This window comes from Sphaeramia orbicularis, chromosome 2, assembly GCF_902148855.1.
Source record: "Sphaeramia orbicularis chromosome 2, fSphaOr1.1, whole genome shotgun sequence".
Lineage (NCBI taxonomy): Eukaryota > Metazoa > Chordata > Actinopteri > Kurtiformes > Apogonidae > Sphaeramia > Sphaeramia orbicularis.
The window spans coordinates 29210391-29225904 of NC_043958.1; the positions used below are offsets into that span (position 1 = coordinate 29210391).

The 15514-nt window shown below is 37.1% G+C and overlaps 1 protein-coding gene across 1 annotated transcript; it reads left to right on the top strand.

Annotated features, from left to right (window-relative positions):
• Positions 1–9605: 9605 nt before the first annotated feature.
• LOC115435531 (G-protein coupled bile acid receptor 1-like) lies at positions 9606–13009 on the top strand. Its single transcript, XM_030158003.1, has 2 exons — positions 9606–9671; positions 11666–13009. Exon 2 carries the CDS (start codon positions 11718–11720, stop codon positions 12744–12746), a length of 1029 nt encoding a protein of 342 aa, XP_030013863.1. The 5' UTR covers positions 9606–9671; positions 11666–11717; the 3' UTR covers positions 12747–13009.
• The last annotated feature ends 2505 nt before the right edge of the window (positions 13010–15514 follow it).

Sequence of the window (15514 nt, forward strand, 5' to 3'; positions counted from 1 at the left end):
TCATCCTTTATTAACCTGATCCCTCTTCTTCTCTATGTCTTACTTTTCTGCTCTCTGTTTTTGTTTCCTCTCAGCTGATCATCAGGAAAAACCACTGTCACTTGGCGTCTTGTGCACAAGAGTGTCTTGCACCAGAATTCTGAGTTCAAACCTTATTGTATTAAAACACCCAAAGAGGCCAGGAGGTATAGCTGTTGCACGTACTGACATGTTTGTGAATTTACACAGGCAAAACAAGAATGTCACAAGTATCAGAGCATGTACACTGAACAAAAATATAAATGCACCACTTTTGTTTTTGCTCCCATTTTTCATGAGCTGAACTCAAAGATCTAAAACTTTTTCTATGTACACAAAAGGCCTATTTCTCTCAAATATTGTTCATAAATTTGTCTAAATCTGTGTTAGTGAGCACTTCTCCTTTGTCCTTTGCTGAGATAATCCATCCACCTCACAGGTGTGGCATATCAAGATGCTGATTAGACAGCAGGATTATTGCACAGGTGTGATTTAGGCTGGCCACAATAAAAGGCCACTCTAAAATGTGCACTTTTACTGTATTGGCTGGTCCAGGGGGGTCAGAAAACCAGTCAGTATTTGGTGTGACCACCATTTTCCTCGCACAGTCTTCTTCATGAATTCTCTGAAACAGCTTTGGAGATGGCTTATGGTAGAGAAATGAACATTCAATTCACAGGCAAAAGCTCTGGTGGAGATTCCTGAAGTCAGCATGCCAATTGCATATTCCCTCAAAACTTGTGACATCTGTGGTATTGTGCTGTGTGATAAAACTGCACATTTTAGAGTGGCTTTTTATTGTGGCCAGCCTAAGGCACACCTGTGCTGTCTAATCAGCATCTTCATATGCCACACCTGTGAGGTGGATGGATTATCTCAGCAAAGACGAAGTGTTCACTAACACAAATTTAGACAGATTTGTGAACAATATTTGAGAGAAATAAACCTTGTGTGTACACAGAAAAAGTTTTAGATCTTTCAGTTCAGCTCATGAAAAATGGGAGCAAAAACAAAAGTGGTGCGTTTATATTTTTGTTCAGTATAGAAAAGCCTTTCCCAAACACAGGGTCAGGAAAATGGGGTGTAGATGTTTTGTATTAGGTCACCAGCTGGCAAAGTAAAAATACACAATGATATTATTCTGTGGGAATTAATTTTCCAAATTAAAATATTAGACAAGCATTGGCTGGAAGAGTTTATAACTGAAATACCAAGATAAAGATGACGTAAAGAGACAAAAGATGAAAACAAGGCAAAATACATGACAAAATATTACCTCAGAATGCACTTGAACCCTTATATTACCCTCAAGGTTCAAGGTTACTTTATTTATACCCGTAGGTAGATTTGTTTTGCAGCAAGCTTTCACTCACTGCAGGTCGCTGCGTGCGCATGCGCCCAACACAAATCAGGTACAGGAACAGACAGGACAGGACAGGACGGGAAGAGAGGAAGAATGTTGTGAGGCAGACGGAGATGGGGGTGCGTAAACGCTTGTATGTGGTGAGTCCTTGAAAGTCTGTTTGTGTATGAAAAATAAGAGACACAGACTTCTGTCCTTATCAGTTCTTTCAGTCCTGTGTCTTGGCCTTGGACGGATGTTTTGACTGCAAAGGAACAGATTAGACAAGAGTGGCTCCAACTGCTTTGCCGGCTCCCAGGAGAAACAAAATTAAATGGGGGAAAATTATTTGATTTCTATGTAATTTTGTTATAACTCAAACTTGTTATAATTGGGCCTCAGCATTTAACTCCTCACTTCAGAGCAGGTTGATCCCTGCACAGTTCGTCCACTTTTCCCTCAGTCCCGTGATTTGCCAGAGCGCCTCCACGGTCTGTCCAGCGATGTAATCCAACTTTTGTGCGAGTCCGCAGCTCGTCCAGCCAGGTCTCGCACGCAGTCCTCCAACTGCGCCACCAGTAAACCTAAAAGTCCTGAAAACATACACTTTAACAAGTACAGTACTCAACACAGATTAGTTCCAACCTTTTAGTTCTTTAGTATATGCTGAATTATTATTGGAATGATCTGATTCTGAAGCACAATCACAAAAAGTAAGTTTACACAGAGGCACTTTAGCAAAAAGAATGTTTTCAGATCTGTCTCATGTGCAGTTACCAACACGCTGATCACAATTGAATATTTTTTTCTAACTAGCTCTTACAATTACATTTACTTTGCAATGTCATTACACGCCACCCTCTTCCACTTTTAGATTCTAAACTAAATCAGTTCTAGGGGAAGTTTACATCACTTTTACAGCTCAGTCCATGGCTGTTTATCAACAGGGAGATTAAACTTGTGACCCTTAGCACTACACGTAAAATTTGCTGAGGTACAGAATTCTCTATAGGACAATTACACCCTTTATGTATTACATATTAATAATGTATTGCATGACAATACATTTTTTGGTGTGATACTTGATCATAAACTTTAAATTACAGATATAACAAAATGTCTAAAAAACAATTGAAATATTACATAAATTCAAAGATATCTTGACTCAGGTGTTTCTGTATTCGGGTCATTCCAGAATCAAAGGACATTTTCTGTCCCACCCAAAAATATTTTAACAATCCATGCACAAAACACCAACATATGTGCTTGTTTTGAATTATTGTTGTCTTGAGACAAAATGTAAATATAGTTGTGGTAAAATGGGTTCCAAAATAATATTCAAAATACCAAAAACATCTCAGGCACCTCCTCAAATGGCATTTTTCTCTTGTCCCACCTTCTTAGATGACAAACTTCCATGTCAAATATAAGCATTTATTTAAGTTATAAATGCATTTTTTTGCATGACTGTGTTAGTATATGTCTCTTGTAACTGCTAAAATAATTAATCATTGACATTTTAAATAGTAGTAATGATGCACTTAAGTTGTGTCCCACAACATAAGTGCAACCCTGTTACTGAAATGCATTTAGCATGGCAGAAGAAGAAGACATGACACAGAGGAAGTGACATGATCAGACCCCATGACAACACCATGGCTAGACCAAAGGAAAGCCACTCTTACTAACATAACCCTGTCAGAATAAGACAACTTAATTAACATTTTTCTGCATTTATTAATATAACTAAGACTGTCCTTGTTAACAGTACCATTACATCTCACAGCTAGGCTCTATTCCTGAAAAAAGAAAAGCTAACATTAGCTTATATTTTCAACCCTGTTATTTGCAACCCTGTTACTATAATTAGAATAACAGGGTTGCATCTCCTTCAGTTTACTCAGGAGGGACAATCTGTAGTAAAATAAAATATGAATGTATAATTTAGCACAATTTACTTTTCTTTTTTTTTTTTTTAACTTGTTTTTAAATGTTTTACCATATTCTTTCCATTTTTTTTCTTTTATTGCCACCAGGTAAGTTGCATATGTCAATGTTACCTGATTTGCCTACGGGGATTTAATCTTTGCAATAACTACCTGGATGGGATTATTAGCATGGAATATCAATCCTCCTCACTGATACTCCAGCAAAACCTATTTCAAATATGTAAACCATTGAATTATAGGCATTGGAAGTTGATATATGAAACCAGATGTTTTTAAACAACATTTCTGTGTTTTTGTTACATTTATGTTATGATCTGCAATTAAAAGTACTATGTCCATTCAACCCTGTTACTTAAATTTCAACCCTGTTACCATGTCATTTTTCTTAAAATAATCTTGAATGATTTTCTAAACTCATGAAGGTTTGATCTCTTGACCTTTTAATAGTTTGGAAGAATTGATGCATAATGGGTTTGAGCAAATATTTGAGAATCATTATGGAAATTAGTTTTTAAAAATGTATGTGACTATTGAAAAGTTGGGCAAGCTAAATTTCAAAAGTTACCTAAAGTTATATAATTCAAGTTTAATCTGAAATTAAATGATTTTCTAATGTAAATATGACCTTTACTAAATGGTGAAGGATTTATTAATATATTTTTCTTTTACTGTATTTTTTCAGTTTCCTGAGTATTCATAACTGGGTTGCACTAAGCAAAGGGCACAACTGAAAAAACTTTTAGCTCCATACAATCCATCTAGAGCACTATGCTCTGAACATGCAGGCTTACTGGTGATCCTTAGAATCTCCAAAAGGGCTAGTCTTCAGCTATCAAGCTCCACTATTGTGGAACCACTTCCCTGCCTGTGTCCTTGAAGCTGACACTATCTCTGTGTTTAAGAGTTGGCTAAAAACTTCTCTTTTTGATGAAGCCTATTGTTAGGGTGGCTCAAGCGGCTCTTAGTTATGCTGCTGTAGGCTCAGACTGCTGGGAGACTCTTCATGATACACTGAGCTCTTCTCTGCTCCTCTTTCCTCCTCACTGACCCCCTTTCTGCACCTCCTCTTTTCTGATCCTTGCTCTCCTAATCTTCTCTTCTTTTTACACCCCAGCAAATACATGTTACTGTCTTGACTTCCCTAGCGTCTCTGTGCTTTATCGCCTTACAGGTTTTCCTAGGATCATCACAGGTTTTCCATGGATCAACTCTAGACCTGCTGCTGTGGTCCTCCCTCTCTCCTGCCTTCATCGTCATCACTCACTTATCCATATAGTAGTGATAGTGTTTATTATGTAGTTCCATAAATGGTAGAGGTTTCTATTATTTGTTGTAAATGTTGCAGTTGTAGTATATCCACTGTTAATACTTGTACTTGCAATAGTAACAGTTATGGACATTTGTTCTGGTTATTGGTAATTATACTAGCACCAACTGATCTACTTTTCGACAGTTCAAGTTCAGTTTGCTGTGCATCAATTGCATTCATGTATCCCCCCCCCCCCCCCCCCCCAGTCTCTCTCTCTCACTCTTTTTCTCTTCCTTCATCCTCTCTCTGTAACCCCAACTGGTCAAGGCAGATGGCCATCCTCCAGGAGTCAGTGTTTGCTCCTGGAGGATTCTGTTGGGTCTCTGTAAATTGGCTTGGGAATCTGGTTTTGACTGGCTCTATATGTAAAGTGTCATGAGATAACTTTTGTTATGATTTGGCCCACTTTAAATAAAATTTGATTGATTAATTGATTGATTGACAACAAATAAAACATGTAATAACTAGAAAAGCATTTGAAGAGCACAGACCTCTGCCAAGGCAGATCAGTGCCCCCCCCCCACCGATCACCACCAAAATATCATCATTTGTTCCTTGTGTCAGTATCAACATTTACTGAAATTTTCATCCAAATCCGTCCATAACTTTTTGAGTTATCTTGCACACAGACAGACAGACAGACAGACCAACGCCGGCAAAAACATAACCTCCTTGGCAAAGGTAATAAAAAGTGTGCCTTTGATGCTTGAGCTAGACGAATCCAATTATTTCATAGTTTATTACTTGGTTTTATTAAATGCATGACAAAACTTTATGAAATAATGTGTAGATTTTTCAAAGGTTTTGAGGCCTAAATTGTCCTCCAATTCTGGAATGACCCATACACTGTACTGTTCCCTCATAGTTTGTACATGACATGCTGTGTGGATATTTGGTGAAACACATGCAAAACTTACATAACAATAGAACAATATTGATTTTAGATTGATCATATTACTACGCATCAAACAATACAATATTTATTAGTTTACATGCAATTTTCATGACCTTGCTAATTTTAAAACTGTACAAAATTAAAAAAAAAAAAAAAAAGAAGAGAAAAAAAAAACAAAACAAAACATAATTTACTTCCAAACACTATTCAGCAGTTGAATCCGTATGTTGGAAAAAAAAAAATCGTATGAATAAGATTGTAAACACATGTAATAGAAATATGTTTATAATTGATTTTGCTCCTGTATTATTTTTTGTAGCTCTTATGTAATGTTTGGAAATTTTTGTCTTGTTTCTGTGTTGCTTTAACCCAAACATCTTTTTGGCATCAATAAGTTAGGTACAAAAAGGAGGTGTGATAAACCCCAGCTTTAGCCTACACCTTTTCAGCCAGTAGGCTATTGTTTGTTTTCCCAGTTCATTAGTGTCTTGTTTTTAAATGTCAATAACTATCTTCAGAGAGTCTGGAAAAATGTCAGCAGACATTGAAATTAGCTAAAGTATTATTACAACATCCACACAGAGTTTTACCGTCACTGCATCCAGAATGGGGGTAAGCCACCAGGGTAAAGTAACACCTGTGTTGTGTGGCATTCAGTGACAGGAGGATATTTCCGTCATCCATCACCTGAGTGTGTTTGTCCTTAAAGGTTAGTTGATGTTCAGACAAAGGCTAGGAGTGGCTAAAAGGATTATCACCTTTAGACTTTAGCAGGACTAAAACCTGACATATTAAATTGCAGCTTAAATGCTCTACAGGCAATGGCAGCCACAGCAGATGCTGAAAAATCAGTTGGGTGTGCAGACAGGTAGTGGTGCCAAGGTAAACATGTCTGAAGGAAGAGGAGGCAAGAGACATCTGTTTAACGAAAACTGAAGCCAGAAAAAAAACAGCATCTGCAGAAGCTGGGACAATAGATATATAGATACGTAGCTTTTATAAGGACAATATTAAAATACAGGTACAGTGCATTTTAGGATAATATATATAATGTTATTACATACATATTTCATAGATAATGCTGTTACAACAAATATTAAATATATATGTAATGTTTTTAATATTATTGCAGTGTTATGCAATGTCTTAAAAACCTAAAAGGATGATAAAGTAATAATCAGCCAATACTCTCTTCTTTCATACCCTCACAAGTTCTCCTTAAAACATGATTTTGTGAAATTCTAGGGAGCCTCTTAAGATAATGACACTGTGCTATTTTTGTCAAGGCATTTCTTTTTTTCCTGCATCTTCATCATAGTGGATCGTGTGCAAAATTAGGCTGTTCTTCATGGATGATTCATTCATGACTCTTATTAAGAATTATGATTATTAATGCACCTACATAAAAAATGTGTCTGCCATTTCTAAGTGCCTTTACAAAAACAGAAATTATGTAGAATTTGGTGATTCACTGTCTTTCAAAACCCTCCCTTCTGCATTTTTGATGACTCTTCATAACAATTGTTTCATTCAAGTGAGTTTTGTTTTTAATTATTCATGTAACATTTTCCAGTAGTGTTTTAATGCTAAGATCACGTATTTCCTGTATGTGTAGGATCCAGCATTCCAGAAATACAAAAATGCATCATCTCTTGTTTTCTTGTGAAGATGTTGTGGTTTCCCGTCTAGGGTGTCCTCCCTGCTTAGTGTCTTCCAGGCTCAGGAACGTTGTGTTTAAAACCATTATCTGACTGGAGCTCGTCCATCTCCACCAGCTCTCAGTCTGCTGCAAACTATCAGCAAAGGAGTCTTCCATGTTTGGCTAACAAAACAGTTCACCACTGGCCTTCCATCCAACGCTGTGTTTAGGCATGAGACGAGTGTGACAAATGTTATGAATTCAGATGTATACATTGTTGTATATGTTACAGTCATCCATGGACCAAATAGAAAAAGCCAGTACATCACACAAAGCATTTGATTTAACCTATAAGTTTGATGTAGCAAACAGTAACCACAGCGCTGACAGATGAACTAAATCAGGTGTACTGTTTATTAAGTTTACAAGAATAGATAAGTGAAAGATACAGGTAGGACTGTGTTTCTGAAGGATTAAATAAGCATAATGCTAAAGATGCTCTTGTACAGTGAAATTAACAATTTGGTTTGCTGCCTTGAAGCTTTGGTGAATTTAGTTTGGGCCTTGTGATTTTAAATACAGTTGTCAAGATTTTACCAAAGATGTATCTGTTTATTTCTACAAAACAGTTACTTACACCAATGCATAGAAAGTAAAGCAGTTAGCTTAGCCTAGCATAAGAAAAGCAAGGGAACCCTTTTAACAGCTAAGTGAAAATAATATTATAGAATATCAGTAATATGTTATTGTCTAGTACATTTACATTGTGTCATTATAAAGGCTACAGTAAATAGGCTTAAAAATATTCTAGTAAAGGTAGTTTTTTGGAAGTAGTTTAGCTAGCAATAGCTGTTTTGGCTGCGGTGACTAACTTAGCAATAGCTAAATGTCAGTATTTTTATTACGGTCTAAACAGCTAAGTCTTGGGCATGCAATTTTGTAGGTTTTACAAAATATCTTTGCAATTCAAAAAATCATTTTTCATGTCTTGCTAAGAAAATAGGGGCTTAACTACTACTTCTATGCTAAGTGCTGAAGCTAAGTTTAGCATGTCATGAAGAAAGAGGGAAAGTATTGTCCAAAAAGCTTAAATAAATAAAATTTTTCACACATTACAGCCTTGTATCTTATAACATTATTTAAAACAGACACATAACACAATAAAATTGTTTGAACTTAAGTTCACTTTCAGTAGATTTTGTGTTGTATCTACATTTTTATTTTATTTATTTATTTTTACAAAGCACAGCCATCATTCAGCCTCCATCTGTAATAAATAAATAAATAAATAAATAAATAAGTGTGTGTGTGTGTGTGTGTGTGTGTGTGTGTGTGTGTGTGTGTGCGTGTGTGTGTGTGTGTGTGTGTGTGTCAAGGCAACAGTGGTACCAGTAGTGATCGGGGCACTGGGGGCAGTAACCCCCAAGCTGAGAGGATGGCTCCAGCAGATACCAAGAACAACATCAGAGATCTCTGTCCAAATGAGTGCAGTCCTAGGAACAGCTAAGATCCTGCACAGAACCCTCAGGCTCCCAGGCCTCTGGTAGAGGACCTGAGTCTGAAGGAAACACCGCCCAGGTGGGCGAGAAGAAGTTTATATATATATATATATATATATATATATATATATATATATGTGTGTGTGTGTGTGTGTGTGTGTGTGTGTGTGTGTGTGTGTGTGTGTATATGTAATGACTTTTTCCCAAAGTGCTAAAAACATCAAAAGAATTATTTCACTAGTCACTGTTTTCACTCATCAGTCAGTTCTGATTATTGTTCATGTTTACAAGACCCAGCCAAAGTTACTCCTCTTAACAAATGTTGCTCTAAATATATTTTTCTGCATCCTCCAAAAAGACTGCAGTCATCTTAAAAAAAAGTATGCTGCATTCATGCAGTCAAATACTTTTTTATGGCTTGTGAACGCACAAAAAGAATATAAGACATGAAGACTTTTTACTTTCAATAAATCATAGGCTTACTTGCCATCATGTCAGGTGTGAAACTAAACCACATGTCATGTTAAAAGGAATGCTCTTGTCATTTTGAGCTTGCTGTGATAGCTTTCTATCCTCTTTCTATTCACAGACAGCACTGAAGTGATTTGGAGGGCAGTGGTGAAGAAATATGCAGGGCATTGGTGGAAAAAGAACCTCCTAAAGGAAGGGTCAGTTCATGCTTCTAGTGTGACCAACAAAACCCATTCAGGAAAAAGACACATATAATAGGGTCTGCCTCCTCCCTCCTCCACCTCCTTCAGAGTGCACTTCCCCTTTGAAGTATCCATCTGGAAGGAACAGCCTCACATTTGGCTGCTCTGTCCAGACATTGGAAAGGTCTGCTGTGGTGGAGATGACTGACAGGATCTGAAAGGATAAAGAAGAAGCTGCTACAGAAGCTCCTGGAGCCTTGTTAATTCTTCTGGCTTGTGGATATGCTGTGCATGACAGTGAGAGACTGGATTTTAATTGACTTTCTCTTGTCAGTTGACAAATGACTTGGCTGTTCATCTCAAAAAGGTAAAAGCTGTATGAGTTTTAATGATTACTTAATTTAAAAAAAAAACCATCTTACTAGCTAATTACTTACTCTAATTGAGTGAGTTGTTAAGTTGAGATGTTTTATGTAAGATCACTGCCAATCTTCCATCTTATCTTTTATTATCATCAGTCCGTGATAATGCAGTTTCATTGTTTTTGTTCCATTTTACAGTGCCATGACTTAAGCATATAGTATTATATACTTTTAAGTATATAGTATTTTGGTTTTTTGCATGTTCTAAATAAATAAATAAATAATGACTTTGAAAATACAGTTCAAGAAAATGCCTCAATGGTACAGATAAGTAAAACATGAATAGATATAAAACAAAAATAAAGAAGCCAAATTACATGTAACACAGTATAAAAAAAACTATTTTTTTGTCCAAGTACAAAGAGCTCCAAAGCCAGTATTTGCTGAAACTGTAGCAGGACTTTGATACTATAAAATTCCCTTCATTGAGCTCACCTGTTTGCACGGTAGCATGTGCTTTCTGTGAATGCGGACACTAAAAATACTGGCATGTTGCAATATTTCTTTTCTTCAGTGATCATGTAACATGCTGTATGTGCTTCACAGTCACAAACAATAGAGGTAGTCAAGTTTATATAGGTGAGGAAGCTTTCAGCTCATCTGATATTAAATACTTAAACTGACATAATAAAGAATATAGATGATGGAGAAACAGTGTCATAAACAATACAGAGATTAAACTACATGCAATATATAGGAGTGGTTTATTGTGGTTCAGTGTGAGACTCAGTAAACATTTTCACCATAAACTGATGCGTTTCATAAGAAACTGTTCTCAGTAGACACATCACTTTCTAAAGTATAACAGATACAAAGGGGATCTAACTCCAGAGTCTCAGCTGATGTATTATTGAATGACAGTAGCCTCCCAGCCATTAACGTTACTGTTAGATAGCACAGCCTGTTGTATACTGTCGTTCAGTTGTCACTGTAGGCTACAGCTGCATACTTAAAACTCTTTACTGCATGTTTATGTTTTTTCACTCTACATCTGATCTTTGACAAGTGTTTTTGTCACATTTTCTCAGAAGGACAACAGAAAATATATTGTGATGTGACAATATTTAAAATTTGTTGATTGAATGGGAGTTTAATGTAGAATTCAAAATCAGTTATATGCCACAGGTGATATTAAATACAAGTTTGCTTAAATTTGCAATGCTAGTCTACAGTTACAAAATATAGGCAAGTGACAAATTAAAAGAAAAACCTGGTAGGAGTGGTTTGTCCATGCTATAGATCAACAATTTATTTGCATGCATTTCAGTAAACAGCACAGGAAGGGTTGACGTATAAAAATCTATTTTAATGACAATGACAGCTACCAGTAGAAGTTATGTATCCTTCTGATGAAAGGGATGCAACAAGATGGCGTCAATAAAAAAAACTATTTATAAAGAGGGGCAGTGATTTGCATGTAGGGATGGTTTCATTCAGCTGCTTTCTGAAATATTACTCTGAATTTCAATAGATAATAGAAAGATATAGTATATGAGAATGTAAGTAAGATTTACGTACTTACATACTTTGCATGCACATATTTGATAGAACTGCCCATTAATGTTCCCAGTATATACTTATTTTCCCCATTTCTAAGGTTTACAGTTTCATTTAATGAAGACATTTGGGAAAAAGAAACAAATATAATCTGAATACGAATATACTTTGAATTTCTGTTCAGTTGCTGTGATACAGGTGAATGGAGATGGTGATCACAATTTGGAAAGATAATATGAATTATAAAGTCAGTAGTTATTGTGACAGACCTAGTTCGGAGACTAGTGGAATCCGTTCCAAGGTATGCTGATGTCTTTTTATGGCAAGAAGTGCACCTACATTTTACAAAGCAACTAACAGTAATTTGGTTTAAGGTACTTTCATGCATTTAGCCATATCCCTAAACTATCACTATGTTGACACTCTTCCCCCTTTTCTACAGAGTTGCTCTACTTTCATCAGAGCATCTGTGAGGACGTCTGCAGAAATCTCCAATGATGGGCTACAACTACACCCACACTGTCTTCTCTGGAGAGCAGCTCATCTATGCTATCACCATACCACTGTCAACCTCCATCATCCTAGCTAATCTCCTAATCATCTTGGGCATTGCTTGGAACCGCCAGCTCCACAACACTCCCAACTACTTCTTCCTCAGTCTATTAGTAGCTGACATGTGCACAGGCGTGGCTCTACCTTTTATACCATTAATGGGACTGAACCGAGAGCTGACCTTTAGTTCCTGTCTGGTGGCACACGTTTTTCCAAATTTTCTGTTCCTGGCGTTCCTTTTCAACCTGGTGATGGTTCACTATGAGCGATATATTTACATCCTTGACCCTCTGCATTATGGTAATCTGTGGATGCATCGTAATTTTCCTCTAGCATTGCTCATAGTGTGGGCACCACCACTTCTGTATGCATCACTCCCTGCTTTTGGGTGGAATAACTGGTCAGGGCCAGACTGGAATGGTTGTTGTGAAAGTAGCCAAAGTATAGTTCCTTTGTCAAACTGTTCAATGAATGTGACCACCTGCTGCTCATACAGACGAGTGTTCCCCAATGCTTTTATCTACTTGGAGGTGTATGGTCTTGTCTTGCCTGCTATTCTGACGATTGCTGGTATGACTGGTCATGTCCTCTGGATCACCCGAGGTCAACTCAAGGATATCTGTCGCCTCCATCGTTCAGTGGAGCGTGGAAGTCAGGCCTCAGACCATGAGCAGAGGCTAAACCTGCGATACACTCGCTGTGTGGTAGCAGTGTCACTGACATTTCTTGCATGCTGGGTACCCTACCTCATTTACATGCATGTCTGCATTGCGTTCCTGATCAGTGACACCAAGTGGAGCTCCACCACTCACATCATACTGTCGTGCACTGGTATCGGTAGCATGGCTGTGGTGCCTTTAGTTCTTGGTCTAGCCAATAGGCAGTACACAGAACCTGCTTACAAACTTCTACAGAAACTCAGAGACAGGTGGAGACGAAGGACAAGGGACTCTAATGAAGCTGCTGTCTAAAGAAATACTAATATGAATATTTATGAACTTGTAAGAAATTATACTAGTGTGGACCAAGGCTGTACAGGAGGGAGCAGAGCTACAGATTCCCTCATAACTAATTTATTCGTCATTCTACTGAATTGGTGCACACTGCTTCCCCATAACCAAAGAACTAATTTACAGAGTATTTAAAGCTATATTTAAATTCTTCTGCATCTATGCATCTTTGTTCTTGTTTCCAGCTTTTAGAAAATCTAACCCGTCACGTAGTTTTGGCTACTCACAGGTGTTTTCAGATAGATTGCTCATCAGATTCCGTCAGACACAATGTGGGCATGATTCTACTTTCACCTTTCCATAAAGGACATCAGTGAATCTATAGTTTTGTCTAAGTTTGCCAAAATTCTTTCCAATGAAGGGACAGAAATGAATTATTACAAGAGCTGTGGGCCAAAAATAATCGTTGATTTGTAAAAGTTTAGCAATAATCTTGTTGACATACAATAGGTGTAACAGAAAAATTTTGGCTCAATATGTTTTCGGTACAGTGAGGGAGACCAGTGAAGGGGGGGAGTTCACAGAGGTGCTCTCCGTAACTACCAAAAACCAAAAGTGAAACTTAACATGCTTCGAATGTCCGATCTGGCTTGTGTGCCTCTGTTATGCTCTCTGTTATCATATTTATACCCCCTTATTGGCACCCCAGCCTCAAAATAAAGTGTTTTTGTTTTTTTTTTGTGGTGGGCACTGCTGCAGAATGTATATAGGGGAAACCCTGCACATGTATTCTTTCAGTACACCTCTGTATCATATTGAAGGCCCCAAACTGAAACAGTTCAGTACAAACGAGTGCACTGTTACACCTCTAATATACAATGATCATTGTTAAAAAAACATGCTTGTGCTTCTTTTTTTGGTGCATAAAGTACAAAGACACCTTTCTGACACCATCTCCTGTCTTGTGAAAATTATATCAAGACAAAATATAAAAATGAAAAATGGATCTGGGACAGAAAATATGAATCTTTGAAGATAATATTAAGTTATTTAATGGGGAAGATTATAAGCACTGCTATATGGTGGAGTAAAATGTAAACTTTAACTACACAAAATAGTATAAAAAGGTTTCAGTTTAGGTCAGCCTTGCATATTCATACAAGTTTTTACATATATTTTTCTTATCAGGACTTTGCATCAGTTAGGTAAAATGGCTCTGAATGACTTACTTATAGGCCTAGGTATTTTTACAGCCAGTTTTTCTATTTTGTAAGATTTACAGCTGATTTAAATGAAGATGTAACTGAACAAGTGTAGAGTAAGCGCAGTTTCCACAAAACTCACCACTGCAGCCAAAAAATCATTTCTATTAGATTCTTCTTAAACTTACATGTCAGCAACACCTATAGGTTTCTTAATGTAAAAGCCATGATGCAAAGTCTCACTGTTCTCTCTAAGGTTGAATAAAAATACTCTTATGTCACCATTATATCCCATCTCAGACATATGGTCTGAAGTTGTGCAGTATGTCTCAATTTCAGTGTCTCCCCAGTCATAGTTTTTCGCCTCCTGTTGCTGCAGTGTTTACTCCTGTGTTCCAAATCAGTGTTGGTCTTACTCTGGTATGCAGGCTGGATGTTCTTAATATATCTGGAAGACAAGGGGAGGGAAGAGATGGAAAGACACATGCACCATGTCTGACCTATGTTTACATGCTGAGAAAGAGGGGAAATCTGGAAAGGATGAAAGGAAGAGTTAATTGTTTTTCCATATTCATAAGAGTTTAAAGGAAGGTGAGGCATGCTTGTACACATCAAACATCTGTTGAAGGATCAGTATGTGTGACTTGATTCCTGTGTTGTTCATATTGACTTGTCGTGGTTTCTTCTGTGCTAGGAGATAATAATGTGTTGATGACAGCTAACTAATTTCCAAGCTGGTTATTATCCACAAAAACTGGACAGGCACTAAGTGCTGCAGTGCCTTTTTTTTGCTCCTCTACAGCAGCAACACAGCCCAATATTAGAGATAGAGCTGCACAGAAAAAAAAGGGAATTTTAAGACACAAAAGCCTTGTTGTTGAATTTGCCTTAAAAATATAAAAAGAATCACAGTTTGCAAAATTTGAGAAAAGGTGTTTTAGTAAGATATCCCAGCTAATGTTCAACTAGATTTAACCTGTTAACCAGCCTTAGGTATACGAACAAATTTGTTCTTAAATGCCACATACTAGTGACTCTATGACAAGTGACCTTTATTCATATTTTTAGTTTTACTTTCATGTACACACACAAGTCCACACACAAGTCCAGAGCTGCTGTAGGTATCCTGTGTAATTTGTGGTTCTAATCTCAGTTATCCACAAAATAATGGTATATTTCTTCACTCCCAGAGGAAAACTTCACTCCCCAAAGCTTGCTCTTTCACAGCTCAGGAGACAAATTCTCATTTCAGTCCTACTTTATGTCTATACCATCTCAAATGCTTTTCATATGTGTCTCCTAGAGTTCACCAGGAGAAATAGGTGAGACATGACAATTGCTGGGAGACTTCAGGGAGATATCTTGCAAGTCTCAATTCAGTGTTTTTAAGAGCACATTTGCATCTCCACTGGAAAAGAAAATGAGCAATACTAGAGATACAAATGCTGGAAGAAATTGGTCCATTATTAAAATGGCAATACTGAAAAAGTGCATTAGTTCAAAACAAAATGCCAAGCATCAGATCTCAATTTGTACAGTTTCTGGTAGCAATAAACTCAACCATACGACATACACTAATTTCCTGTT

Bases quoted from the DNA above. Each gene is read 5' to 3' on its own strand.
- LOC115435531 (XM_030158003.1), top strand. From the start codon at position 11,718: ATGATGGGCTACAACTACACCCACACTGTCTTCTCTGGAGAGCAGCTC.